Source organism: Chrysemys picta, chromosome 5, assembly GCF_011386835.1.
Source record: "Chrysemys picta bellii isolate R12L10 chromosome 5, ASM1138683v2, whole genome shotgun sequence".
NCBI lineage: Eukaryota > Metazoa > Chordata > Testudines > Emydidae > Chrysemys > Chrysemys picta.
In genome coordinates this window covers 27,903,714-27,931,134 of record NC_088795.1, presented here as the reverse complement: position 1 = coordinate 27,931,134, position 27,421 = coordinate 27,903,714, and the positions used below count along the sequence as shown (strand labels likewise).

The 27,421-nt window shown below is 43.8% G+C and overlaps 1 protein-coding gene and 1 long non-coding RNA gene across 3 annotated transcripts; one reads left to right on the top strand and one right to left on the bottom strand.

Moving 5' to 3' along the window:
- Positions 1-24,781, bottom strand: COQ2 (coenzyme Q2, polyprenyltransferase). Of its 2 annotated transcripts, XM_024103105.3 has the most exons (8): positions 24,485-24,781; positions 22,074-22,240; positions 19,732-19,853; positions 19,084-19,169; positions 16,346-16,479; positions 15,633-15,821; positions 1,191-1,332; positions 1-125 (listed from the first exon to the last, which is right to left on the bottom strand). In XM_024103105.3, the coding sequence occupies exons 1-7, from the start codon at positions 24,741-24,743 to the stop codon at positions 1,318-1,320; spliced, it is 972 nt and encodes a 323-aa protein (XP_023958873.1). In that variant the 5' UTR covers positions 24,744-24,781; the 3' UTR covers positions 1-125; positions 1,191-1,317. The 2 variants fall into 2 exon arrangements, with proteins under 2 accessions (XP_023958873.1, XP_005292160.1); XM_005292103.4 differs by lacking the exons at positions 1-125; positions 1,191-1,332 and adding an exon at positions 12,818-13,359.
- LOC135983564 (uncharacterized) lies at positions 18,921-19,775 on the top strand. The gene is made up of 2 exons (XR_010601251.1): positions 18,921-19,246; positions 19,546-19,775. It is a non-coding gene; the product is annotated as an uncharacterized LOC135983564 (long non-coding RNA).
- Positions 24,782-27,421: the final 2,640 nt, after the last annotated feature.

Here is a 27,421-nt window from a genome sequence, read left to right as displayed (position 1 = left end):
AGGGATTCTGTATCTTGACCGGTAGAGAGTCCTCATGGCAACGCTTGTGCCACAACAGCAGCATTCACCCATATCTTTGGCAACTTTACATCCAAGACAACAGAAACCGAATGTTCCACATGCACCTGCATAAAGACAAAACAACAAATGGATATTCTCCCCACCATTTATGCAGTCAGTTAACTTTTACCACCATTTTTAGGAGAGACATAGAAGTGCCTAGACAAAGAGAAGGAGAAAGTTAGGCATGTGCCAATGGGCCAGAGCCTGCGGAAAGGAAGGTGGGATCTTTGAAAGACCTCAGCAATGATGTCACATAAAGCTGTTATCTCAGCTGCAGCTCTCTCCCCCATAACCAATTAAGTAGCAGGTGACAGCCATACATGACATCACTATTCAGGTCCCCCAAAGAATGGAAAGACAGGCTCTAATAATCTGATAGCTCATAATGAACTTTGGAGAGCAAAACAAATAGCCGATATTTTAGTTTCACACCATTATGTTTGACTGGAACACTAGCTGGTTTTGTTAGTATATAGTGCAGACTTGGTTTGTGTTTAGTTCATGTAGATCTTTGGTAAATATTTTGATTCAACAATAAACCATGATCTGTGTGTAGGACTGTTCCTCAGAAGAACAAAAGAATCATTTCAGAACAGTGGTAGCAAGTAAATGTAATCATAAATTAAAAAATATAGATGTCATGTGGTCTGAGGGCTGAAGGTTTAGTGTGAAGGTCTCTCTTTAAAACAAGAATACCTGGTGTGGAGTTCTTCTTTAACATAAGTAGTAGAGGTCTATAGTTTGGAATTGAAATACTAAAGTTTTAGTCCCACCTGTGTTTTATATTGAGTAGCTGTGTCTGTTGTCTGCACGGTATAGATTTATTACCAGGTGGTACCAGCCCATCAAATCTGTGACCCTCAGTTGTCTGACTGGGGCAGAATGTACCAGGACTCGTTCTGTGTATGTGAATGAATGGGTGAGTGATCTTGCCATCTAGTGGCTGGCTCACACTATGCATGTGGGACCATTCACTACAAGCCATTCTTTTTTAATTTAAATAATAGACAACTATTCCCCCACCCTCATTTAAAAGTCACTCCCATTAATGAACAGAGATATAACATTAATCCAAAACCCAAGACACCACAAGCCAAAACAAAAGTCAGATATTCACATTCACTTACAGACTTTACAGTCACTGCAGCAGTCGAATGTCCCGGTCTGCCAGGAATTACGTGCAATAGAAGCAACACCAAACTGGGGCTGACTCGTAACAGGGGCCGAGGACATTTCTAGTTTCACTAAATCAGTTTAGAAGTGTACAGCCTGGAAGGAAAAATAAAAGGAACATGTTAAAAAGCTCTGTTAGTGATTAGCAGGGCTGCAGTGTCAGGGCATCTCGTCATTGTGGGGATGCAATTAGGGGAATGTTACTTACATCGCTTTGTGAAATGGCACTATGTTTCTCACTTTGTTAGAAGCAATGCTATAAAGCCTGGATAGTTTTGGTGGACATCTTAGGCCAAATTGTAGTCAATGGGATTAGACCAGTTTCTTCAGACCAGGTTATTAATGGGTGAGGTTTCAATCTAACAGCATATTTTCCCCTAACATCACATTGGGGATTCCTGATTCAAAGGAAAGGGTACCACTAACTAAATGGCCAACATATTTTCTGGCAACATCTAACAGTTCCTTGGCCATCTCCAGGTGACATCAGACCTATGCTGATCCTACTTGGCATGTGTGATCTGAGACCATCACAACGCAAAATACTACAGACATCATTGCAGAAACAGAAATCTCTCTTGCTGCTGTTCTCAAAGACAGAGATTAGCCCTCAAATCAGGATTTTCTTGCTGCTGCTGACACTTAGCCAAACATTCAGATTTCACACAGTCCTTTACTCTGGCAAATTCCCTTTGACTTCAGTGATGGTTTGCCTAAATCAGGAATGATTCTGGCAATCATAAACCGTTTTCATACATTTTCAGACAACAGCGTATAGTACTGTACACATGTAGAATATGTATTGTACCCATTATAAATGTACATAGTAAAGGCACACCCACTTAACAAATCACCTAAGTCTGAAAATGTTGCAGCTACTACATGGTGACAGTTACTCAGCTACTATTGTGACATGTAACACCTAAGATTATTATCAATGAAAGATTAAACAAAACATTTTTCTGATTTTTTAGTTTGCTTACTTTGTACATTTAACTGTGGTTGGTTTAAATGTTTCCCCTGTACAGTCAGTGACTCGCTTTCCCTTGGTTTTTGTGTGTGTCTTTCACTCAGTAACATGGGGGAGGAGCACACGTTTAAGCAATAAGAAAAAGCGATTGATTGTAAAACAACAAAAAGTAGCGAGGGCTCCGAAACAGGCACTGGATCAGAAACTACGTTCAATTAATTTTGTAAATCAACTAGTTTTATAGTTGGTGTCCCTTTAGTACAGCTGGATTTTATTTGACACCATATCAAAATACATATTTTCTTAGTATGTTTGAATGGCATTTATTACGGTGTTTTCATAAAGGAAAAAACGGTTACTCTCCTTCTCATAACTGCTGTTCTTCAAGAGGTGTTGCATATGTCCATTACATTGTATGTCCATTACACCATAGGTGTGTGCATGTCATGTGCACTGGTGCTGGAGAGTTTTCCCTGCTCGTACTTATAGGGGAGGTCCCACCCACAACCAAGCTCCCTCCCGGTGCTTCAAAGTGAGGGTATATAGGGCAGAGCCACTCCGCCCCTCCCTCTTCCCCCCAGTTCCTTTGCACCAGAATGCCAGTGGTAAACTCCAGTGCCAGGGAAGGAGGATGGGTCGTGTAATGGACACATGCAACACAACTCTTGTTCTTCGAGATATGAGAAGGCGAGTAATCATTTTTTCTTCTTTGAGTGCTTGCATGTGTCCATTACATCAGGTGACTCTCAAACTATTACCCCAGGACATGGGGCATGGAGTCTCAACAGAAGATGGACTGCAGGGCCGCCTTTGAGTGTTTGTGTCCTCTCTTGATGCAACAGGCAGTGCGTGATGTCTGGTGAAAGTATGAATGGAAGACCCCACATTGCTGTGCTACAAAGGTCCATAATTGGGACATGTACCCGGAATGCTGCTGAGGTCAAATGAGCTCTGATCGAGTGCACTGTGAGTGTTGCAGGCGGTGCAACTCCTTTGGCATCAGAAGATTGTAATGCAGCTGGTGATCCATTTCTAGAACCTTTGAATCGTAATCTGATGGCCTCTCATATGTTCTGCATAAGAGACAAGAGCTCAGAAGTAACCTGAAAAGACTTTGTTCTATCCAGGTAAAATGTCCAAACTTGCTAAACATCCCAGGTGTGGAGCCTCCACTTGTCCTTGTGCATATGCAGCTTCAGAAAGAAAACTGGCAAGTAGATGGACTGTTTCAAGCAGAAATCAGATACCACCATTAAGAGAAACCTGCCGTGTTGTCTCAGCTGAGCCTTGTCTTTGTAGAACACTGTATTGGGTGGATCTGTGACCAATGCGTTCGCTTCTCCCACCCTCAAGGCGGAGGTGATGGCCACTAGGAATCTATCTTTGCTGACAGGTATAGAAACCAGCACGATGTTAAGAGTTTAAAAGGAGGTCCATTAGTGCAGACAACACCAGATTCAAATCCCAGGAAGACACTGGTCTCTGATAGATGGTTTCTGCTGATCAGAAACCAGGTCATGACTGGGTGATTGAAAACAGTCTTACCATTTACACAAAGATGAAATGCCAAGATGGCTGCCAGATGTACCAAACAGAACTGAGGGCTAGACCTGACTCCTTAAGGACAGTCGAGACTTGATTGAATCTTGGTCTGAGTTGGGGATGCACTGTGGGAAGCTGCCCACATGGAAAAACATTTCCAGTTTTACTAAGCTAAGTAGCTCATGCAGATGGCTTCCTGATATTAAGAAGCACACTCTGGACTGCCGCAGAGCAATGTGCCTCCTCTGTATTCAACCACTGATGAACCATGCCGTAAGGTGCAGTGCTTGCAGATCCAGGTGCAGCACCTGGCCATGATTCTGTAACAGTAGGGCTCTGGTTACTGGTAATAGTAAAGGCTCGTGAGTGAACAGTTTGCAAAGGTCCGAATGTGACCCAAGCTGAATACCATGTCTGTCTTGGCCAGGCTGGAGCTGTAAGGAACATTCTATCCTGATCTTGCTTGAGCTTGAAAAGGACCTCGGAGTCAGGGACACTGGTGGGTGTGTACATAGAAGCTCTTTGTTCCACTGAAACAGGACAGCGTCTGATATTGATTATAGGCTGTGACTTGCCTTGGAACAGAAACAGGGACCCTTCCTGTTCTGTCACATCGTAAACAGATCTACGGATGGGAACCATCCCCCCCCATATCGAACAGCCAAGCTAGATCATTCATGTTGAGAGACCACTTATAGTCCAAACTGAAAGACTTGCTCTGACGATCCGCCAGGCCATTTTGAAGCCCCAGCAGGTGTGATGGCTTGAGAGTGAGTGAGCTCCAAATGCACCCACTCCACAGCTTGACATTCTTCTGTCCAACCTGGCATCCCATTTTTTGTTCACATAAACCAGGGCTGTGGGACTATCGGTGAGCACCTGGATACGTGAACGTGAGGCAAGAACTGCCGACATGCACAAAATGTTTCACGTAATTCAAGAACATTTATGTGCGATGTGGCCTTATGGGTTGTCCACAGTTCTTGAGCCTGAAGATCACCAGATGTACTCCCCACCCCATAGCTGAGGCATCCATTTACCAGTCATGATAGGGAGAGGGGGAGAAAGTGGGACTCCCCTGCACAGATGTTCTTGTCTTACCCACCACGTCAGAGATGACAGTACCATGTCCCGGATGTGCACCAGCTTCTCTAGGTGATGAATATGAGGGTCATAAACTGACTTGAGCCATAGCTGCAAAGCTCTGAGGTGCAACCTGGCATGAGGACTGACACATTTACATGCTGTCATATGACCCAAGTCTGAGAGAACTCCTCACAGTGTTCTGGGAATGGCTCATGAGCGGGGATGCACAGAGATATCCTAGTGTGTGAAATCTGGAAAGACGCACGGAAGCCCTGGCCAAGGCTGAATCCAGGATGACCCCAGTTGATTCCATCCCTTGCAGAGCCCTTAAGGTCGATTTTTCTTTGTTCAGTTTTAGGCCCCAGATGTTGAACAGACAGCGTTTGGTGTACAGTGGCCCATACTTGGCGTATGTAGCAACTATGAACCAACCAGTCGTCCAGGTGAGGATAGATGTGGCTGTCTCCTTTGTGAAGGTAGGCTGCCACTACAGCCATGCACTTGGTAAAAACTGTAGGTGCTGAAGATAGACTGAAGGGCAGAACGGTGAAATGGTAATGGCTGTCTTCTATGATGTACCTCAGAAATCTCCTGTGGCCAGGATGGATCACTACATCAAAATACGTATCCTGTAAGTCAAGGGCAGCATACCAGTCTCCCAGATCCAGGGAAGGGATCATCATAGTCAGGGATCTCACATGGAACTTTACCTTCTTGGTATATTTGTTCAGGTTCCAAACATCCAGTATGGGCCTGAGCGCTCCTTTGGCTTTGAGTATTAGGAAATATCAGAAACAAACTCCCCTGCACTGATGAAGAAGGGGCACCGCTTCTCTCACTCCCAAAGAACGTATAGTCTGCACCTCTTACCTCAGCACGGACTCATGAGAGGGGTCTCTGAAGCACAGTTGCCAACTTTCAGGCGGTAAATAAGCACCCCGACTTTCACAATAAAGCCTAAAATCAAGCTAATCCCATTTCAAAACAAGCCAATCCCTAAGAACCCCAACACTCTATGTGACTAGATCCCCCCGGCATACAGTCTGGGACTGTGGTGGGCCCGCTGTGCACCCGACTCTTTCCCCCCTTGCCCCTGCTTGCCAGAAGCCAATCAAACAAAAGAAGCAACAAGCTACAAGCCAAACAAGTAACAAGCCAAAAAGCAACTCACAAGCCAATTAAGCCAAAAACAAGCCCAATTTCTGCGTTTTTTTCGTGGGTTTGGCATGTCTGCCCTGAAGAGGGAGTGGGTAGGAGCACGAGGGTGGGATAGAGAGGAGTCTGGAGAGTATATCCCAATTCCACCAAGACGAGCACCCACTTGTTCAGTGTAGAAAATGGGACAATCTGTCCCAGAAAGGTGGAAAAAGCCAGGTGAGATCTGGGTTGGATAGTGCGCTGTCCTCAACGTAAGAGTCAAAATGACTGCTCTGAGGTCTGTGGCTGCTGGGATGAAGAAAGTGAGGAAGTAGAAGGCATTGGCTTCCTCCTGATGGGCCTTTATCTTCTCTTGGACAGATCAGGCTGGCAGAAGGGGTAGTATTGCTCCCTGGACTAACATTGAGGGTGATGTTTTGTCCTCTTCATTGCTGGCGTATAAAGGCTGAGAGACTTCGACACCACTCTTGAATCTTTTAGCGTGTGTAACACCTCCTCTATTTTCGATGCAAATAGAGCACATGCCTCAGAAGGCAGGTCCTCAATTGTTGCACTGCCCCAGGAATCCCCGAGGACTGTACCCAGGATGATCTGTGCGTAGTCACTGCTGTCGTCATGGCCCTGGCTGCAGAATCTGCCATGTCTAAACAAACCTGCAGAGCGGATTGAGATGTGAGGCATCCCTCAGAGACTAGAGACAAGAATTGCTCTCCAGAGTCCTCTGGAAGCTTGCCAGCAATGGAGCTATTGCCTCCAGGCCCAGCCTTAGGGAAAATGGTGCCCTAGACAAACGTGTATTTTGGCACTCTTTCTTTGACAGCACTGTGTATCTGTACTTAAACTCACACACCTTGAGTTCAGGGCCACCCAGAGGATTCAGGGGGCCTGGGGCAAAGCAATTTTGGGGGCCTCTTCCATAAAAAAAAGTTGCAATACTATAGAATTCTTATGGGGGCCTGAGGCAAATTGCCCCACTTTCCCCCCCCCCCCCTGGGTGGCTCTGCTTGAGTTTACCGGAGAAACTTTTCACTTACACTAGGGACTGGGTACACCTACAGCAGAGACCATTGCAAACAGCACGAGCAGCCTGTATGCTCAGCTCTGGCTCTTTGTAGCACCTGAGCCTCTGGTACTCTGCCATCACTAATACTACACACATCTCGGTCAGGGCCGGCTCCAGCGTTTTTGCCGCCCCAAGTGGCGAAGGGGAAAAAAAAAAAAAAAAAAGCAGCCATCGGCGGCAGCTCCGCCATTCTTTTTTTTCATTCTTTGGCGGCAATTTGGCGGCAGGTCCTTCCCTCCGAAAGGGAGTGAGGGACTCGCCGTTGAATTGCCGCCGAAGACCCGGACGTGCCTCCCCTTTCCATCGACTGCCCCAAGCACCTGCTTTCTTTGCTGGTGTCTGGAGCCGGCCCTGATCTCGGGGACTGCAGATGACGAGATCATTGCCTCTTTCAAGAGGGAAGAAAATAGGTGAAAGGCGGATAGAGCATCCTGAAAACAGCAAGCAACATATGCCTTCTCTTAAAACATGGATAATCCCAAAGCACATAGGATAGAAGTTTCCTTGAATTCTTCTGAAATCTGTTTCACAACCCCAATACCATTAGTAAAATGTACTTTGTCTCCACTGGTCATTTTGAAATATAGGCAGCCAAATTTAAGCTGTAGCAAAGTTCATTTTTCAGTAAAAACAGCCTCGAACTTTCTGGGAGATATCAATTTCAATATATTTCATAGAATCATAGAATATCAGGGTTGGAAGGGACCTCAGGAGGTCATCTAGTCCAATCCCCTGCTCAAAGCAGGACCAATTCCCAACTACAATCTGAACAGTGTCAGGCAAAAAAAACAAACAAAAATGAGTTTCTGCTTTTCAGTTTAGGTGCATAATTTTGTCAAATGCCCACTAATAGGATTTACAGCATATTTCATTTTACCTTAATTGGTTTGTTGAGCAGAAAACTAAACATTTTCACTTTTTACTAACTTCCCTTCCCATAAATAACCAACTCAGCAGCTAACAGCTTTTGCAAGTTGAATACATTGAACTTTGCCAAATAATCTGTCAAACTAAACAAAGAAATATGCACATACCACTTGCAGAGCAGGCTTGGAGAGAGAGATCAAGAAATCGCTTTTCTTGGTCCAACTTCAACCAAGTCCCTTATATATCCATATGCAACACAAATTGCAACATGTAAATTAACTAGGCGGCTTTCCAAAACTGCTATTGGCTATTTGTCATCAAGGAATTTAATTATAGGATAATCACAAATTGACCTGAAAATATATTTTGTAAGAACAGTCATCTGTTTTTGCATCACAAAATGACGTATGTTAGATACAAAAGAAATACATTATGCAATACCAAGGGTGAGATTTAATCTTGCAAAACTCAGAACTTAAATCTTTGTTCACATAGTAACTCAAGTCCCTTGTTACATTTTGAATATAGGCTGTCAATTTGTATATCAGGGTGGCCAACCTGTGGCTCCGGAGCCACATGCGGCTCTTCAGAAGTTAATATGCGGCTCCTTGTGTAGGCACCGACTCCGGGGCTGCAGCTACAGGCGCCAACTTTCCAATGTGCCTGGGGGGTGCTCACTGCTCAACCCCTGCCCCAACTCCACCCCTTTCTGCCCCCTCCCCGAGCCTGCCCTTGCTCCTCCCTCCCCCCCAGATCCTCCTGCATGCCACGAAACAGCTGATTGGGAGGTGCGGGAAGGGAAGGGGAGGCGCTAATTGGTGGGACTGCTGGTGGGTGGGAGGCGCTGGGAGCTGGGTGAGGGAGCTGAAGGAGGGCTGCCGGTGGGTGGGAGGCGCTGGGAGCTGGGTGAGGGAGCTGATGAGGGGCTGCTGTGGCTCTTTGGCAATGTACATTGGTAAATTCTGGCTTCTTCTCAGGCTCAGGTTGGCCACCCCGGTGTCTGTACACAAGCAATGTGGTTGAGTTAGTTATAGAAAACGAAATTTAAAATGTCCTGAGTTTGGTATGATTAAAACCATTGTGAAAATTGGCTTTTTAAATTAAAAAAATAAGTAAGCAAGGGGTAAAAAAAAAAAAGTTCCAACAGAGAAAGAACGAAAGAAAATGAATGGGAGAAAGAAAGGGAGAACAGAAGAAATGAGCGCGTAAACATAAAATGATAATGGGTAAAAATTTTGACATAAGTGGACTGATTCTTTATACCATCAGTTTTACACTGGTTTGACTCTACAGCACAATTTACACTAGTATAAGTCAATTGAGAATGGGGGCCATAATGCTTACATTAAGTACACATTTGTGACTAAAACAAAAATTGAGATTTCTGTAATAATTGTTGCAGTTCAAAAAATAAAGATCAGTGCACTTCAAAATGTTTGTTTACTGATTTAACAGGTCTAGCTCCAGAGATGCTACGCTGTGTAATTTGAAATTCTGCCGTGGAAGACCAAGATTGGGATTTTCCAATGCTCCTACATGACTTACAGGAGCACCAGTCCAACTGAAAGTCAATGGAACTTGTGCTCCTAAATCCTCTAGCTACTTTTGAAAATCCCAACCTAAGTAACCTGATTGTATCTGGGGAACTCCATGGGTGGTTTACGAAGGGGATGGAATTCATCTCCCATCTCAGAAAGAAGCTCTGGGGCATTAATTCAGCCCCTTTGGAAGATTTCTGGGCCACTACACACACACACAATCACAGATCTAGTATTCCTAATCCTTGAATACCTTATATACTAGCCTACTGAGACCTAAGACATCTACAATCTCTGGCTGTACAAGGTTTATGTGGTCTAGGAGGGCCTTCAATAGCCTCCATACCAAGGATGAATTTCCGGCAGTTCAGCACACTGGTGCTCTTTATACCAGGGTATCTACATTCTACCCCTGCAGGTAGATCTACCCCTGGGAGATCAAGATTTGTAGAAGCAAAACCATAAACTTCAAGGAACTTGAGATTCTTGCCCCTTCCCCCCCGCACCATTACATAGAGAATAGATGGGGACAGAATAGTTGAAGTTGATCTTTAGGGTAACTGGGATCTGGTTTGCAAAAATGTATACATATGTTCTCTTCCATACTTTTCATTAACTCTTTCCCCACCCCCAAGCCTTCTCCTTTTGAAGATTGCTTTGAAAATGTAAATCTATTTAAAATTTTAAATCAATCAGCAGGGCTGAGAGCTATCACAGCTCTTCCCTAGAGATCACTGGTTATCCGTGCCAGTGCTGGCCTTTCGGGTTTGTGAGGCTACTCACACACCACGGTGTACCTTAACTACCTAAGCTGCATCTCTCATTACGGGCAAAAGTTACAGGATTGAAATCATGCAGTAATGTCAAGCTCTCATACCAAATATAGCTGAAGATACTACTTCAGAACTCCAAACTGAGGGTGGGGATTATACATACTACAGGGAGAAGTTAATACACAAAAATCCAATTTTAGGAAAAGAGAGAACATTTTGGATGGATCTGTCCACTTAAAAAACCCTATCCAGCTGGTTTGAAGATGCAATTTCAAGGATCTTGAACACCTTCAAGCCACCCATCCAGAGTAGACTGTTGTATTTAAAACAATCCTGAGACTACATGGACATGGTCAAAGACTTCATTTTGCGTTTGCCTACCATTCTTCGTATGTGACAGGGTGCGGTCTGTCTTCTTAAGGCACTATTCAGATTTGGTTTTGTTTTCCTTAAGGATTCAGGTCACTCTCCTGTTCGGAGTTTCCTTGTTCAGTGTGGCATTGGTGTGAGTGAAATGGATCGGAATGAAGTGTGACAGGTGCAGCATCTTTCTTTTCTTCTCAGAGAGCCAACACAAGTCAAATAGGCAAATGCATACACCTATGGACAAGTTATACTGATAATTACTAATGATTTGGAGAGACAGATGCAACATGTTCATAACTGAGAATCTGGAACATGGGAAACTATTTTTAAAAGGCCAGAATCCTCAATAGAATAGAGGCTTCCAGAAAGCACTGGTCTAGATTTGGCTAGTAAGCCAATAGTTTAAACTGGTACTGATAAATAAACTGGGGTTGTGTATTTTGTTCTGTGCTTTTCTCCAAGATGAGGATGACATGAAATTCTCCACCCACTTCGAGAATACGAGGGGGGGTTTGTTTGTATTTTAAGGAAAGAACAAACCAACGGAGCCACTCTCACCGTGCTATTACCTTAATTATATTCTTTTAATAGTTTTGTCCCCCACCTCTTTTGACAACATGGGAGCAAGAGGGAACCAATAGTTCTAAGGAAGCTAAAAGTTAACATGGCTTTCTCTCTCTCCTTATTGGTGACCCAGAATCACTAATGACAACACCACAGTTTTGAGTAGATGGCTTAAAACCTAAAACCGCACAATACCTTAATTAGAAGCAGTTAATTTAAAGGCAGATCTAAAGTCTCAAAGTCCCTGATATCTAGAGCACACGCCATTTAACATTTAAAAAAAAACACAGAATAGAGGACAAGAGAGAATTTACCTAGTTTTAGAAAAAACTTGGCCCAAACATCTAACAGGAAAAACAAAACTATCATGAGTTGCTAAAATATATTGAAATACTTGGAGACGTGTATGTAGGACTAAATTGAAAAATGCATCCTTAGTGAATAAGATTCTTAATTTGTTCACTTTTTGCTTAAAATATTTTGTTTGTTCAAAGAGTAAGAGAAAATTATTTTGTTTTGAGAAAAAATAATTAACAAAAGAATTATAAAAGCAAGATGGAAGCCTTATAAAAAACGACAGTCAGGCCTAATCCTGCAATAAACTCAGTGCAAACAGATCCGTGTATCCATGGGCTAGTGGTTTCAGTGGGACTCTATGTGGGGGCAGTGATTTGCCCACAAGAACTTGGTTGAGGGTGTGGTGCCTTACTTACAAGAACTGTCAGAGCTCATTACTACAGGAAATTACATCTGCCTCATCTAAAAGAAATGCCAAGGAAGCAACTCAGCCATAGGTGTGTCTGCTGTTCCTTATATAGAAACTAACTCCAAAAGTTACACAGTACATTCTCTTTACAGAGTTTCATTAGTGAGGGAATGACAGGTTGGCTGAGCAACTTCACTTGTAAATCACACACTATCAAGGACATTACTGAAAGTCACAATCCATGAACTTACTCCTGTGAGAGGCTGACCACCCTCAACCCTTTGACTTCAATAGAATATTAAAGCACCCAGAACCTTGCAGGAGACAGCCCTGTATTAAGGGCCAATAAAAGAACTGTTGGACCACCTACTAAATGATGCAATTCATAATAGAAACAAATAAAAATACTAAGTAGTTCTCACCTACGTATTTGTCATCCCATTATTACTTTTACTGTGCCCAAGAGCATGTTAGAGGCTTTACAGAACACAGAGAAAGACAAGTCCTTCCTCTGGAAATCTTACAATCTTGAAGGGTAATAAACACAAAGGAGTGAAAGTAAGACATGATTAGATTTGCAACATCAAACAACTGGAACGGCTACGTATCCTTTTTAATAGTTCTGGGCTATTTTGGGTTTGTTGTTATATATAGCCCATATTCCAATCACTAATTCTTGGCAGATCAGCTCACTTTTTGTAAGCAATGCTGCAGAAGTTTGTTTTCAAAAGGGATTTAAAAAAGGCAAAAAATTGAGGCCCATGAATAAATTCCAGCAAAGCATTTCCACCTGGCTTGGAATCATAGCCGGCCAATCAGACAGGCAAGTCATTCTTCTACTTATTACCCAGAACCAAAATATAAATGCTTCTAAACTTGGCAGGATACAAAACGATTTACTGGAGCTAAATATTTCATGCAAAAAACTACTGCAAAAATCAAACCATGAAAACTTCACACAGCAGGTTTTATTTTACATTACAAAATGACTACATTTTCACACGAACCATGACTCTAAGAAACCTACTGAGAGTTTTACAGACTACCAGGGCAGTAGTCAACCTTTTACAAAAGATTCCTTGCAAGAGGGAGGACAGGGATTTTACAAGAAAAGATCACCACAAGCAGCTGAGAAGCTTAGTTGTCAAGACCACTGCTAGTTCAGTCTTTAAAGTGTATTTACAAGGCACACACTAACAATAATTCTGTTTGCTAAAGTATCTTCTTAAAAACAGACTCTTTGGCCAAGTATTTGAATTAAGCAAAACTAGTAGCCGTTGCAGATAAGATGCTTTTACTTTTGAATATAGTTTTTTTTTTAATTAAAATAAAGACTAAATATCAGTGCTGATTGCATTCATTTCTTTGGGATTTTTTCTTTTCCATAAATTTCCAGTTATAATCCCTATGAAAAGTAGAAGTCCGATTGTGCGGTTAGAGGTAAATTTCTTCCAACAGTCTTCAGGTTTGTGTATGTCCAAAGTGTAAATCTGTGGAAGTACAATATAATGTTCTGTTATTATCTATAGTACCACAAGCATGCCAGACACTTCAGAGAAGACATAGGTCCCTACCTCAAGGGACACTCAATGAGCTCCACACAGGCTAACTTCCGTGCCTGCACTGGATTAGATATAGACACAGAGGTCTGCCTAAATGTGCTTAACAAATGGATGAAGATATACCAGAAAGGTACAGAGAATGAGTAACATGTATGGATATTAAGGACCAGATTTTTAAAGGTATTTAAGCACCAAAAGATACAGACAACAGATGCATAGTGTATTATCTGTACCTTAAAAAATCTGTCTCAAAGATTCAATACAAACACACACGAGAGTTCGCAGGAAAGGGGTTCTCAAATTGTCATCCACAGAAAACTCACAGGAGACCTGCAATAGCAGCTGGAAATAAGGATTAGCCAGCCTAGCTGCCTCCACTGGGGGCCACTGCTACTTAAAACGAGCTGCAGTGGGATGTTCAGGGTACAAAACAGGATGACGACCAAGCAACAGAGAAGCAAGTGCAAGACGGGGGCATGTGGGAAAAGAGATGAGACGGGATTAAATGAATAGCAAAAGACGACTGCAATTAACTTTCTGAAAAAGGTCATAACAGCTACCAAACTAAAGACAGCTGAATTCCTAATTACCTTCTGAATATCACTTCTGTGTATGCATTTTCATGGGCACAGGGATGAATGTTCGGTTATGTTGCTCTTGATAACTGTTCTATACTCCCCTCCCCAGAGTCTTATGTTTTCATTCTCAAATATCCAAGCCTACCTGGTCTGGAGAACAGAAGTTCTCATGCTGTGCCGACTCCCATGTAAGGGAATTCTGGCCATTCAATATTTGCATGATAAGAAAGAGGGAATTTAGTGCTCATGAAAGATGCCAGGCCAGCAGTCAGAGACAATGAAATCTATCCATAGAGGACAGCACCTGTATCAGATGTGCGAGCTTCCCCAAATCACCCCAATGCACCTCAGAACCCTGATGTGGGAAAGATCATAGATCAGACTCCATGCCAATTATATTCTTAACTACTAACAAGGCTGCAAGCTGGGATATGGACACTTCTCTATTACCAGGAACTACCTCTACACTTCTACTACCTCCAGTCTACTACTGAGACCACCGGTTCATTTTCTACAGACTACTTACCATCACTACAAACTAGGTCTGGATATGAACGGATGATTGAATTTAAAAATCAGAAATGTGAGTATATAAAAATGAGTCCTAGCTGCTCATTCTATTGATTAAAGTAAGTTGGATTTTTACTACATTTTACACATCAGATCACTAAAACCAATATAGGTATGAGACAGTGAACTGGATTGTTTCCTGGCACTTACACAGAATTGTTAACTAAATGACAATTGTAGGATATTGGCGGTTGGTGATAAAGTACGAGACAAAGGGAACCCAGACTGCCTTTCAGATCCCAGAATGAGTTTGCAGGGCTTGCAGTTAGAAAATATGTATTCATTTGTAAGCGGTGCCAATTTCACTGAGTTACTGGGAGACAAAACCAACATTTTTTTCCATTGCTGTTTTTCAGAGCGTAACCCCACTTAAAGATTCTGCATCCATTGCCAAGCCACTGGGCCATTTAGCCCCCCACCCCCCTAACCTTTATACACCTTTAATTTAAGCGAATAATCCTAATGTATAGTAGAACCTCAGAGTAACCAACACCAGAGTTACAAATTGACCAGCCAACCACACACCTCATTTGGAACCAGAAGTACACAATCAGGCAGCAGCAGCAGCAGAGGAAAAGAAAAAAGCAAATACAGTACAGTATTAAATGCAAACTACTAAAAAAATAAAGGGGAAGCTGCATTTTTTTTCTGCATAAAAGTTTTAAAGCTGTATTAAGTCAATGTTCAGTTGTAAACTTTTGAAAGAACAACCATAACATTTTGTTCAGAGTTACAAACATTTCGGAGTAACAAACAACCTCCATTCCCAAGGTGTTTGAAACTCTGAGGTTCTACTCTATTATGTACCTATTGTACTGTAAGTTATGCCTCCAAATGCCATGGTGATGGCTACAATAAACACACTAGGAGATGAGAAAAGGCTGCTGTGTGCTTAGGTGTATAAAGACAAGACCTGCCTGCAGCTATTATTGAAAAGCCTTCTTTTTGCTGCAGCAGTTTGAGACAAGATGGCTGAATATTTTACGTAAACTGATACAGGATTTGGAATCTAGAGCTTCCACTTAGAAAAGAAGTACAAAAATCAGATCAAACCTGGTGAGCTAAGTGAGCACCGATGGCAGCCACAGCTGTGTAATAGAGGAAAGTCTGATCACAGTTTATTCCTGCCACACTCAGACCCGCGAGCATTGCAACACTGAAGCCACTGAGCCACTGCTTTGTGTTTTCATTGAACCGTAGTGCTGTTGATTTCACACCAATGACCAGGTCATCTCTTTTATCCTGGAATAAAGAAGGTTATTAAAAAAAACAGAATACCCCTAGCAATTCACAAGTTGAGAAGTCGTGGGTGGAGAAAGTAGTTTTAGGGATGTAATAGAAAAGGCTTTGCCTTAAGGCCAAGGTTTTTAAGAACAGGTGTCTAATGTTAGGCTCCTAAACCCATTTTTAGGCACTGAAATAAGCAGCCTGGTTCTCAAAACTGCTGAGCACTTGACTGGTGCTATTGACTGTGACATACCTAGATATACACGGCACTTTAACAGTAAGGGCTCTACTCAGAGACGTTCATAAACTAATTTACACAGATAGTACAGTGAGCAGAAAAACATGCGATAATAGGGTAATTAGAGGGGTGAAAACCAGTGGATACGAGAAAAATCTCTTAAAAGCATTTCTAGGTTTTAAATCTTCTGATTGCAGTGGGAAGATTAGTAGTGCTATGCCAGTCCAAAGTAGTGAGTTTTATACATAAATACACACATAACTAACAATGAGGAAGTTAACAGTTAATGTTATTACTTCACCTGATGTGCATAGATGGTGTCATATATCAATGTCCACATAACTCCAGAGAAGTACAGAGGCAAACACACCGACCAATCACATGAACCTTTGATGGCAGACCACCCAAGTAAGGCTCCCCAATTAAATGTAAGTCCTGTAAGTAACAGAAATAAGAAAAATATACAGAATTATAGGCTTCTAAAAATGTAAGAGTCAGGAACAATCTAAATTATATTTTTTTATCAACATTTGACACTCAAGCATCTGTGTGTTTTTTTGATTTTTAATCCCTACACACTTACAGGATGGGGGACTCTCTCCTGGGAAGCAGGGACTCTGAAAAAGATTTGGGAGTTGTGGGGATAATCAGCTGAACATGAGATCCCAGTGCAACACTGTGGCCCAAAGGTCTAGTGTAATCTCTGGATGCATAAACAGGGGAAATTTGAACAGGACTGGGGTGGTTATTTTACCTTTGTATTTGGCTCTGGTGCGACCACTGCTAGAGTACTGTGTCCAGTTGTGGTGCCCACAGTTCATAAAGGATGTTGATAAATTGGAGAAGGGGTTCAAAGAAGAGCCACAAGAATGATTAAAGAATTAGAAAACCTGCCTTACAATGACAAGCTAAATAGATTGGGCTCCTTGAGCTTAACAAAGAGAAGGGGCGACTTGCTTACAGTCTAGAGCAGTGGTTCTTAACCTGGGGTGCGAGAGGCCCTTTCTGGGGGTTTGAGACGTGCCAGATTTTTTTAGAAGGTAAATCAAAAACACAAATTAAGCACAGGCATGTAAGTATAACTACTTTGTTTCATCAACCCTATGTATTTATTAACATTATACATTTTTTAACAATTACTGTAATATACAAACAAAAATATATCTAGGTTTAAAGAACTGACCTACTTCAATGATTTTTGATAAGGGGTGCGAGAACATATTTTGAGAACCAAAGGGGTGCAGGCTGCAGTAAAGGTTAAGAACCACTGGTTTAGAGACATAAGGTAATATCTTTTATTGGACCAACTTCTGTTGGTGAGAGAGACAAGCTTCCTAGCTTACAAAGAGCTCTTCTTCAGGTCTGGGAAACTTACTCAGCGCATCACAACTAAACATCACACATTGTCTCTCCCACCAATAAAAGCTGCTCCAGTAAAAGCCATCACCTCACCCACCTTGTCTCTCTAATCTCCTGGGACCAACACAGCTATAACAACATTGATTACAGTTTATAAGTACCAATATGGGGAACAAGATTTTGATAACAGGCTCTTCAATCTATCAGAAAAAGGTATATCTATTCAATGGCTGGAAGCTGATGCTAGACAAATTCAGATTGGAAATAATGGTGTAAATTTGTAACGGGTCATGGTGGATTTAACCAATCAAGGGTCATGGTGGATTCTCCCTCACTGGCAATTTTTAAATCAAGATTGGATATTTTTCCAGAAGACGAGCCCTAGAAATTATTTTGGGGAAGTTGTATGGCCTATGTTATACACAAGGTCAGACTAGATTATAACAATGGTCCATTCTGGTCTTGGAATCTATGAACCCAGAAACACTGAACTCATACATGCGGAAGGGGGAAAAGGGAGGATTATTTTCTCATGGGAAAAGAAAGGAGTTATATGAGAAAACAGGAGTGCTGATCATAGTAGGAAACACCACTCGTCTCCCTTCTACCAATCCCTGGGTTTCCATGCTCTTCTTGCACCTGCAGCAGAAGGAAAGTGACTAACATTCCAGTCTCTGAAATATTTGTTGAGAATGCACTGATGAGGATGCTGGCTAACTGCTACTATTAGGGACAGTAACAGAGAAACCATATGGTATCTGAAGAGCAGACAGCTGAGTTGTTATCAGTACATTGCACTGTGCAATGTTTTCTTTTTTTTCTTTTTTTTTTTCTTCTTTTTTAAAATTTCAAAAGAGTGGAGTGTTCAAACAAGAAGAAAAACAAGCCCAATAATATATCACATTGGGTTTGTAACATTTATCTACAATTTTTTAACTGAGTAGCAATAAATCTAAGTACCTATATATTACACAGTATAAATAGCAACACATTCTCTAAAATATATTTGATTTAACTAACAGACACACACACCCATCTTGCAAACAGCTGTACATGTGACTAGTCCTAATAAAGTCAGCAGGAATACCCATATATCTCAAGTTAAGCATGTTCTTAAATGTCGGGCCTTAAGCTTAATATTTGTTAGCTCTAGAAAACTGTTAAAGAAGGGAAATGGAAGGAGAACAGAGTAGACACAATAGTGGTGGTTAATAAAGGTGGTAGATATTAAAAGCGGTTACTAAAAGTGGAAAAAATATGTGAAACAAAATGTAAAGGTAGGATACCAAACTGGGTCAAGCTGGAATACAGTGCAATGCATCTTTTTACCCCAGTTAATTTAAATGTTTAAGAGTGTAATACAGGGTGAAATACAATTTAAGAAAGATTTCCAGAGACTGGGAGAAAAATGTCCCACATCTCCCACTCGGTACTCAGGTGACAAACCAATTATTTCTCAACACCAGAGCGTGGGGAAAGGAGGAACTACATGAGGGAAAGAAACTCCATGTGTTTTACTATATGTTTAAGAAATGTAGGACACACCAATGACTTTATTTGTAGTTTCAGGCAACTTCATTTGATATTGAAGTTCAACTATTAAGATTTTGCCAGAAAACTAAAAAATAAAAAAATAAAATTATGTCTGAAAGAAGGGAAACTAGCAATTTTGAAGCTCACCCAAAACCAGCTGTGGCCAGTACGTGATTCTCTTCATCAGGGGATAAGTGATCACAAGAGACAGAGAGGCTGCTCCTAGGGCAATACTGTAATGAAAGAAGTTCATTATGAGACTTTATATGGTTTACTTTAAATAATTCTATTGCACTCTCATTATTCCCTAGTCTAAGGCTTGGTCTACACTACCCCCCTAATTCGAACTAAGGTACGCAACTTCAGCTACGTGAATAACGTAGCTGAAGTTCGAAGTACCTTAGTTCGAATTAGTTCGAACTTACCTTGGTCCACACTCGGCAGGCAGGCTCCCCCGTCGACTCCGCGGTACTCCTCTCGCCGAGCTGGAGTACCGCAGTCGACGGCGAGCACTTCCGGGTTCGACTTATCGCGTCCAGACTAGACGCGATAAGTCGAACCCAGAAGTTCGATTTCCAGCCGTCGAACTAGCGGGTAAGTGTAGCCAAGGCCTAAGAAACAATACTGTAGCATCAAAGGAATGATGCTGTAGTTAAGACTGAAAGTATTATTTTGTTCTAAAATCATGGATTTGGTTGCTGTCTCAAAAAACTGCCTTGTCTGTTGAAATTCATCATGCTTAGCTTTAGCCTGGTAGCGAAACAGTACAAGAATAAAAGATCATACATACATTACCTATAGTAATTTAGACACAGAAGGACACACAAAGCCAAGCTAAGCTGTCCCCCAAGAAAAACGAAGGACTGAAAAGTTGAGATATCTCCAACAGCTATTGGTCGACTTGCTGTTCTTAAAACCTAAAGAAAGAATAGTTTCAATACTAAATCCAATACACTGAGTTAAACTACACATTATAGGCAAAACTCATATCTTAATGCAAAGTAAGGTGGGAAAATTAAGCCCACGAGTCAGGGAATTCAAAAGTTAAAGTTCCTACACCAATAGTACCTCTACAACATTTCACATCCTGTATATGGTACATATTTATGAATAAACATTAACATCTACTACTAAAATATGGAGCATTTTAAAAATGAAAGCAGGATTATGTGTAATGAGGATGAATTAGAGCTACTATAAAAAGTTTAGATTTGAATTTTATTATTTGTGTGCTCAGTGCAATATTGAGAAATTAACTTTTTGCACTGAATATCCCTATTTTAAGAGCAATTTTGTTCAAACATTCTAAGAGTTTCTGAACTAAGATGTCTGTAATGGGGGGAAGATTCTAGGATTATAAATAGAGTTACAGGGCTCCTTCTGTTGACTCATCCTGCATAAAATGCTTGAACCCTACATAAGGATGCTGTATAGTCATTCCTGATCATACTAGCAGATAGATTCAATTAGTTCCAAGCAGGATATAGAAGGCAACGGAACCTCTTTCAGGGGCAGAGAGGTCAGCAGGGAAAACTCTACGAGCAACCAAGTTTGGGAAGAAAGTTTAGGCTGAATTTACATTATCTAAATTAATAAAACCAAACCCTAGGGAAGGTGTAAGTTTTAGACTTTATACAGAACAGCTGTACGCTCAGAGCCAGGTAAGAATGCCACCTGCTTACAGCGCTCTAAAAATTTAACCAAAGTGTTGTTTGTGCACACTTTAACAATACTAAGGTATTTTCCTTTAAGTTTGGCTCGATTTTCCTCTCTCAGTTAAGACTACAATTATGCCAAGTTAGAAGTTTATACATCTGCAGTTTAAGTGAGACACAATAAAAAATATTTTTGGGGCCATAGAAAGTATCATCTTCACCTTCGTGCAACTCAAAAATGGCTGCACTAATTTAACTCTAACATTCAAGAAAAATTCAGCTGTGGGTAAGACCAAGCAAGGGATGTTTTAGTCAGGAAATCAACAAAATGACCACTAACTAGACATACCACCATTAAAACACCCCCAACCCACTCTCACAGACAGTTGTCTGAGGTTTTATTTGTAAAATAATTTCCTATATGAATTTTAAACTCCTTACTGTTACATTCTTGTCAATTTCATTTAAGTTCATTATTTTGTTGTATTTAGATCCCAATTATGCAAGTGACTCCATAAGGGAAGCAGCTTTTATTACCACACACCAAGAACACAACAGTGTCAAATTATCCAATCTTCTCCTAGGGCTTGTCTACACTGGCACTTTACAACGCTGCAACTTTCCCCCTCAGGGATGTGAAAAAACACTCCCCTGAGCACTGCAAGTTTCAGTGCTATAGTGTAGACAGTGCAACAGTGCTGGTAGCTACTCCCCTCGCGGAGGTGGGTTTTTTAGAGCGCTGGGAGACCTCTCCCCCAGCACTATGCCATGACCATACAAGCCATGTTAAAGCACTGTTGCAGCAGCGCTTTAGTGTTGCCAGTGAAGACGTGCCCTTAGTGTAAAATTACTGAGGAAACCGCAAGTTGACATTACAAAAAGCTCATTCTTATCTGGGGTACATTACTATAGCCACCAGTTTAATTAAGAAAGAGTATAAAATTCACCTTTGGCAAAAATTTATACCTGAAAGGTACAAAATGCAGCTAAAGAAATCCCTGATAATTCTTGGATAGATAACGGCTAACAAGGTTAAAAGAAGCATGTCAGTTGGTTTTGCTCAGTTTTTAGGAAAATATTACAAGAAGTGGATTTATGTTGATTAAGCTCTGATTACATTGCAACTATCTGATGTACCTTATCCTACATACAAATTATCTAGAAAACAAAGAACCACTACTGCATTGCTACTTGTGGTTCTCTGTTATGCAAAAAAGAAAGCACTTTTACCATTCAAAGATGAATGGTAAACATCATATTACTTAGTATATGCCTTCTGAACCAGGAGGGGAAAAAAAAAAAAGAGATTACTTGGTAGTAGTCTTCATTAGACAAGCCAGTATTTCTACCAGACAAACAACCAGTTTGTCTTGGTGAAAGACAGAAGAGGGCTTACTTCAATAAAAGGCCAGCAATTTACTTACTCATCAAACATTAAGAGGAGCCTGTCTGTTCTTTTCAAGTCCATGGGGCTTTCTCTACCTTTTTGTCATAGTCCCGATCCCACATGTCATTAATTGTACAGCCTGCTCCACGCATCAGGACCGCTCCAGTACCAAAGAGTGACAGCATATACCAGTCTGGAAAACAGCCTGGCTCTGCTGCCAAGCCTATACTCCATGTGCATGGCAAATACAACAGCCACGTTCCTAGAAAAGTGAATTTGAAAGAGATTAGAAAAAGAGAAATTATAAATGGAATTACTCTTTAGCACGCCATAAAAGGTAAGTAAGTGTTGAATTAGTAATTAAAAACTTCTAAAACTGCAACACCAAAGCTGAGAGACAGCTAAGATGGTTATCTGTGCAAGGTGCTGCAGTTCCACAATTTGATTCTGCTCCTTTACTTTTCTTTTTCTTCTTCTTCTTGATTGAAATGTTGAATATAAAGACACTTTGTCTATTTTCCCAATAAAAACAGAAAACTGAACCATGGAGGGAATGCAGTGTTTGAACAGTAGCTATAAAATCTGCCATTACAGAGAACATAAGATGCGACACATATTAGTTTGGTAAGCCACCTTGTTCAAAGGTGATCTCTATCCAAACCAAATATTTAACTACCTTTACAATTATTCACACGGACATATTCCAAAATGGATTGGTCTCCTGAGTTTATATGAATTGTCTAGCCAATCTGTAAAATATTTTATGTTCCAGATGTCACATGACCTGCTGACTAATTGACTGTCTAACCTGAATAAGCAAATTGCAATCCTTCTATCAAGAATAGAGGATACTGGATTTCTGCCTTATTACAACAATCTATAAAACAACCCCTCTCCCCCTGCCGCCATCCATCCCTCTTTCTTTCCCCCTATGACTGGAGGGGTGTTAACAGGCCATTTCACCTTAAAAGGTCCCTTGAAACATGTGTTAACGTCTTAGGCTATGTCTACACTACGGACCTTACAGCGACACAGCTGTACGGTCTCCCGTGTAGCCATTCTCCTGCCAGCAAAATTAAGTCACCCCTAACAAGCTGCAGTAGCTATGTTGGCAGGAGAGTGTCTCCCGCTGACATAGCGCTGTTCACACCAGCGCTTTTGTTGGTGAAACTTGCATCTATCAGGGGTGTTTTTTCACACCCCTGACTGACACAAGTGCCAGTGTAGACATAGCCTTAGTCTAAACTTGTGAGCAAGTTTCCCAGACCTGAAGAAGAGCTCTGTGTAAGGGCAGGTCTACATTACAGACCTATATTGTTATAACTATATTGCTCAGGTGTGTGAAAAAATCCACCTAATCACCCGTGTAGATAGCAGTATGTCAACAAGAGAGCTTCTCCCGTCAACATAGCTACCACCTCTTGGGGAGGTGGATTAACTACCCCGACAGGAGAGGCTTCCACATGACAATCGTAGACATAAAACATCCCAGGGCACTATATACAAGTGTAGAGATTTGCCTTACTGTCCTTGATAAACATTTTCCTCTCCCATAATTGTACAGTGTTGGTGGGCACCAAACTGTCAGCACCTGATCCTTTGAGTGGTGCTGTACTAGATCACCTGTAACCCAGTTAATCAATCCTTTTGTCCTGAATGATCCTTAAGTGTTTTATATTACTCGATTTCCCTTGCGTGAAATATTATTATAACATGATTTTTGTAAAACAAACACTGGAATTTCTTTTGTAAAGAAAAGTGCTCTCAAACTCAAAAGGCAGTTTGTACTTAATATCTTTTTTGTGGCTCTTTTGTGGCTCAAAAGAACAAGGAGTTTTAGATTGTGGTAGGATGAATGATGGTTTTGAAAGCTGTACACTAAAAAAAATGATCAGGGACTGTACAGACTAGACACAGGTATTACTGTAGATAGTTTAACTTTGCGGCAGACAGACAATCCAACAGTCTCTTGGCAGGTGAATGCTGCTGAAATCCATTTTTATAGCAACCCTTTGCATTTCTATGACCTCTCCCCCCTGAAGGCCCCAGTAATTGCAGCAGCCTTCATGGAGTTTATCCTCACAACATCCCCATGAATCAGAGGCACATCACTCCCCCAGGAGAGGGAACCAGGGCCTGCTGTAGAACATAGGAACGGCCACACTGGGACAGACCAATTCTCCATCTAGCCCAACATCCTGTGGCCCGATCATGGCCAATGCCAGGTGCTTCAGAGGGCATGAATGAGCAGCAATCATCCACTGAGCCACCCGTGTTGTCCAGGGCCGGCTCCTGGCAATCGGGGACTTGCCACAGCTGCGGACAGCGCTTGCGCTTGGCTGTTCAGCACCTTGGAGGGCCGGGCCCGCAGGCTAACGCGGGGTAAGGGGCTGAACCCGGGGTCCCAGCCCCCGCTCTGCCCAGCCCGCACGCGGGGGCGGCTCTCTGCCCCGCCCCGGCACGCCCGACGGCGCCAGCCCAGGCCTCCAGCCCCGCAGCGACTCACCGATGGGCTTGTCCAGCCTCATGAGCCGCAGGTAGGGCTGCAGGGGGCCGGGGGCCGAGCTCACCAGCCCCGCCGCGGAGAAGCTCAGCGACCGCCTCCCGCTCCCCGCCTCCCCCCCAAGGCCCAGCGGCGATCCGGGGGCGCCGTGGGTCGGGACAGCGAGCGCGGCGGCGGGGCGGGCGCAGCCGGCTCGGAGGAGGCAGCGGAGCCCGGCGGCAGTTCCGGGGGCCCGGCAGAGCCGCGCTACCAGAGCCGCCATGCTGCCCACTTCCGGCGGCAGGGCGCGCGCAGCCTGATGACGTCAGGTGTCGAGGCGCTCCCTCTCGGTTTCCGTCCCGCCGGGAAGTTCTGCGCGTGCGCAGCCCTTTCCCTCGCTGCTGCCCGTGTCTCCCCCTCCCGCAGGGCGCGAAGAAGTTCAGTCACTTCGCCTCAGGCTCCTGAGCCACCCCCGCGGGGCTCGTGGGGTGGGGGGGCCCCACGGCTACAGCGATGCCTCTCACCGTGGCCATGGCCCCCCGCACGTTGTGGGTGGCTCGCGCGGGTGGTGGGCACAAAGCACTGGCCACGCGATGCCGCATCCCTCCCGCCCCGCCCTCCGAGCCAGGCTTGCCCAGGCTGCCAGCTGTTCTCAGTGTCTCCTCCACAGTGCTGGGGGAAGCCCCTAGAGCCCCCAGCCCCGGCCTGGCCTACAGGAAATACCCGCCTTCAACAATGCGTGGGGACTTCGCACCTTCTGATGGCGGAGCCCTCGGCCCCTTGGCCATTTTCTCCCCACACCCCTCCAAGCCAGGACCTGGCGTGTGCCACTAGGGTTACCATATCTAATAAATAAAAAAAGAGGACCCTCCACAGTCCCTGGCCCCGCCCATTTCCCCACCCATAGCCCCGCCCCAACTCCGTCCCTTCCCCGCCCTAACTCCGCCCCCTCCTCCCTCCCACTCCCAGCCAGGGGGAAAGGGCTGCCCCAGCGCTACCGGCTTCACGGTTTGCCGGGCAGCCCCCAGACCCTGCGCCCCCGGCCGGCGCTTCCCCAGCACAGCTGGAGCCCGGGAGGGGAAGCGCCCAGCCGGGGGCGCAGGGTCTGGAGGCTGCCCGGCAAACTGTGAAGCCGGTAGCGCTCGGGCTTTGGGCAGGCCCTATGCCTCCGGACCCTGCGCCCCTAGCCGGGCACTTCCCCTCCCGGGCTCCGGCGGCGCAGGGTCCGGAGGCACGGGGGCTGCCCGAAGCCGGTAGCGCTCGGGCAGCCCGGCTCTTAAACAGAGCCGAGCTGCCCGAGCACTACCGGCTTTGGGCAGCCCCCGTGCCTCCGGACCCGAAGCCGGTAGCGCTCGGGCAGCCCGGCTCTTAAACAGAGCCGAAGAGTCGGGGAGGAGCAGAGCCGCCATTTTCCCGGACATGTTCGGCTTTTTGGTAATTCCCCCCGGACGGGGGTTTGAGTGCCGAAAAGCCGGACATGTCCGGGAAAAAGAGGACGTATGGTAATCCTAGCGTGTGCCCTGAGAGCTGGGGTGCCTGCGCGTTGCCTGGATTGCAAGAGCTGGCCCTGAATGGAGATCCCCAGCAATCAGTAACAGGGCAGTAAGGTCACCAGTGGGCAGCACTGAATTCCTGCTCCCTGAGGGGAAGCTGAACCTTTATCTCCCTGCTATGCACAATGCTGTTTGTTTCCTTCATCTCTGATCTGGATTTTCCCCTGCCATTGCCCTGAATTCTTGGTGTCTCATCCTATGAACTTACAGGAGTGAAACCCTCTGTCGCTGGCAAAGCCTATGGCTGCGCCCACCACTCATTTCCATTTCTCTAGGGCAGGACAACAAACTTCTCTCAGTTCTTAAGCCCCCCTTCCTTCTGTTACAAGTTTGATTCCCAAAAGCCTTCTGGCTACGATTAATCTTTTCAAACCAACGGTCGCTTCTTAACCATCTCCTTTCCTCTTACTAATTAGGGTCACCACCTCTGAGATGCAGAGAAACTGGCCACTGCCCTGCCTATCACCGGCCAGACCTCCTTTCCCCTCTCTGGCATTCATGAACACGCACCAGCCTAATCTTCCTTTCCCCTTCTTAGGTGCCCACCCCCAGACTGACCCCCAGCCCATAAGCCCCCACATCCATGCCTTCCCAGGAGCCCCTGCCTCCCCCACCCTGGTCCCCACTGTTTCCTGCTCCGTAATAGCAAGCCTTGGGTCCATCTGTCCTGCTTCACAATCCCATCTTTCTCACTTCCCAGTGCCAGGAGGAGCAGGAGCCTCAGCCACCACGGTTTGGGCATACTGAGGGACCAGCGCACAGAGCAGGACTTGGATGCGGCACTCCCATCCATGTGACGTATGTGGTAGTTAGAAGTTTGCAGCACAGCCAGTTGTGCTGCTGCATGTGTGAATAGCTGACAGATGAGAGAAAAAACAAAACAAAACAAAAACATGGCAACCAGCAAGGCAATAGAAAAACCATCCAAGCCAGTCGGAAACTGGCTAGGTAGCAACCCTGTTACTAATATAACACATCATTACTTATGGAATAACAACTGCCAACACTTGGAAAGAACTTTTCACCTGAAGGACTAGAAGTACTTCACAAACAGTGAGTAAGGCTCACACCAACCCTGCTGGGTAATTATACATCATTATCACAGTTTATAGATGGGGAAATAGAAGCACAGATTAAGGCTGGGATTCACAATGGTACTTAGGTGTTGCAACACTGAGTGTCATGTTGCCTAGAAAGTCCCAGGAACAACACTGCAGTCCCCCATGAAGACTTAGGTGCCTAAGCTCCTTATAGAATGAATAGGGAGAGGTAGATGCCTAAGGATGCAATTCACAGAAGCCAGCATGCTATGTGGGGAGCTGCTAAACTAGCCAATGGGAGATGTCAACCTGAGTGGTGTTGGAGATAGATGGCTAAATCCTGGCTTTAAAGAGGCATCTCCCTCTAT

Bases quoted from the DNA above. Each gene is read 5' to 3' on its own strand.
- COQ2 (XM_005292103.4), bottom strand. From the start codon at position 24,743: ATGGCGGCTCTGGTAGCGCGGCTCTGCCGGGCCCCCGGAACTGCCGCC. The intron at 19,854-22,073 runs GTAGAGAAAGCC...TTCTTTCTTTAG, and splicing joins ATCGGGACTATGACAAAAAG to GTTTTAAGAACAGCAAGTCG. The intron at 13,360-15,632 runs GTTTGATCTGAT...GTACTTCCACAG, and splicing joins GTGCTCACTTAGCTCACCAG to ATTTACACTTTGGACATACA.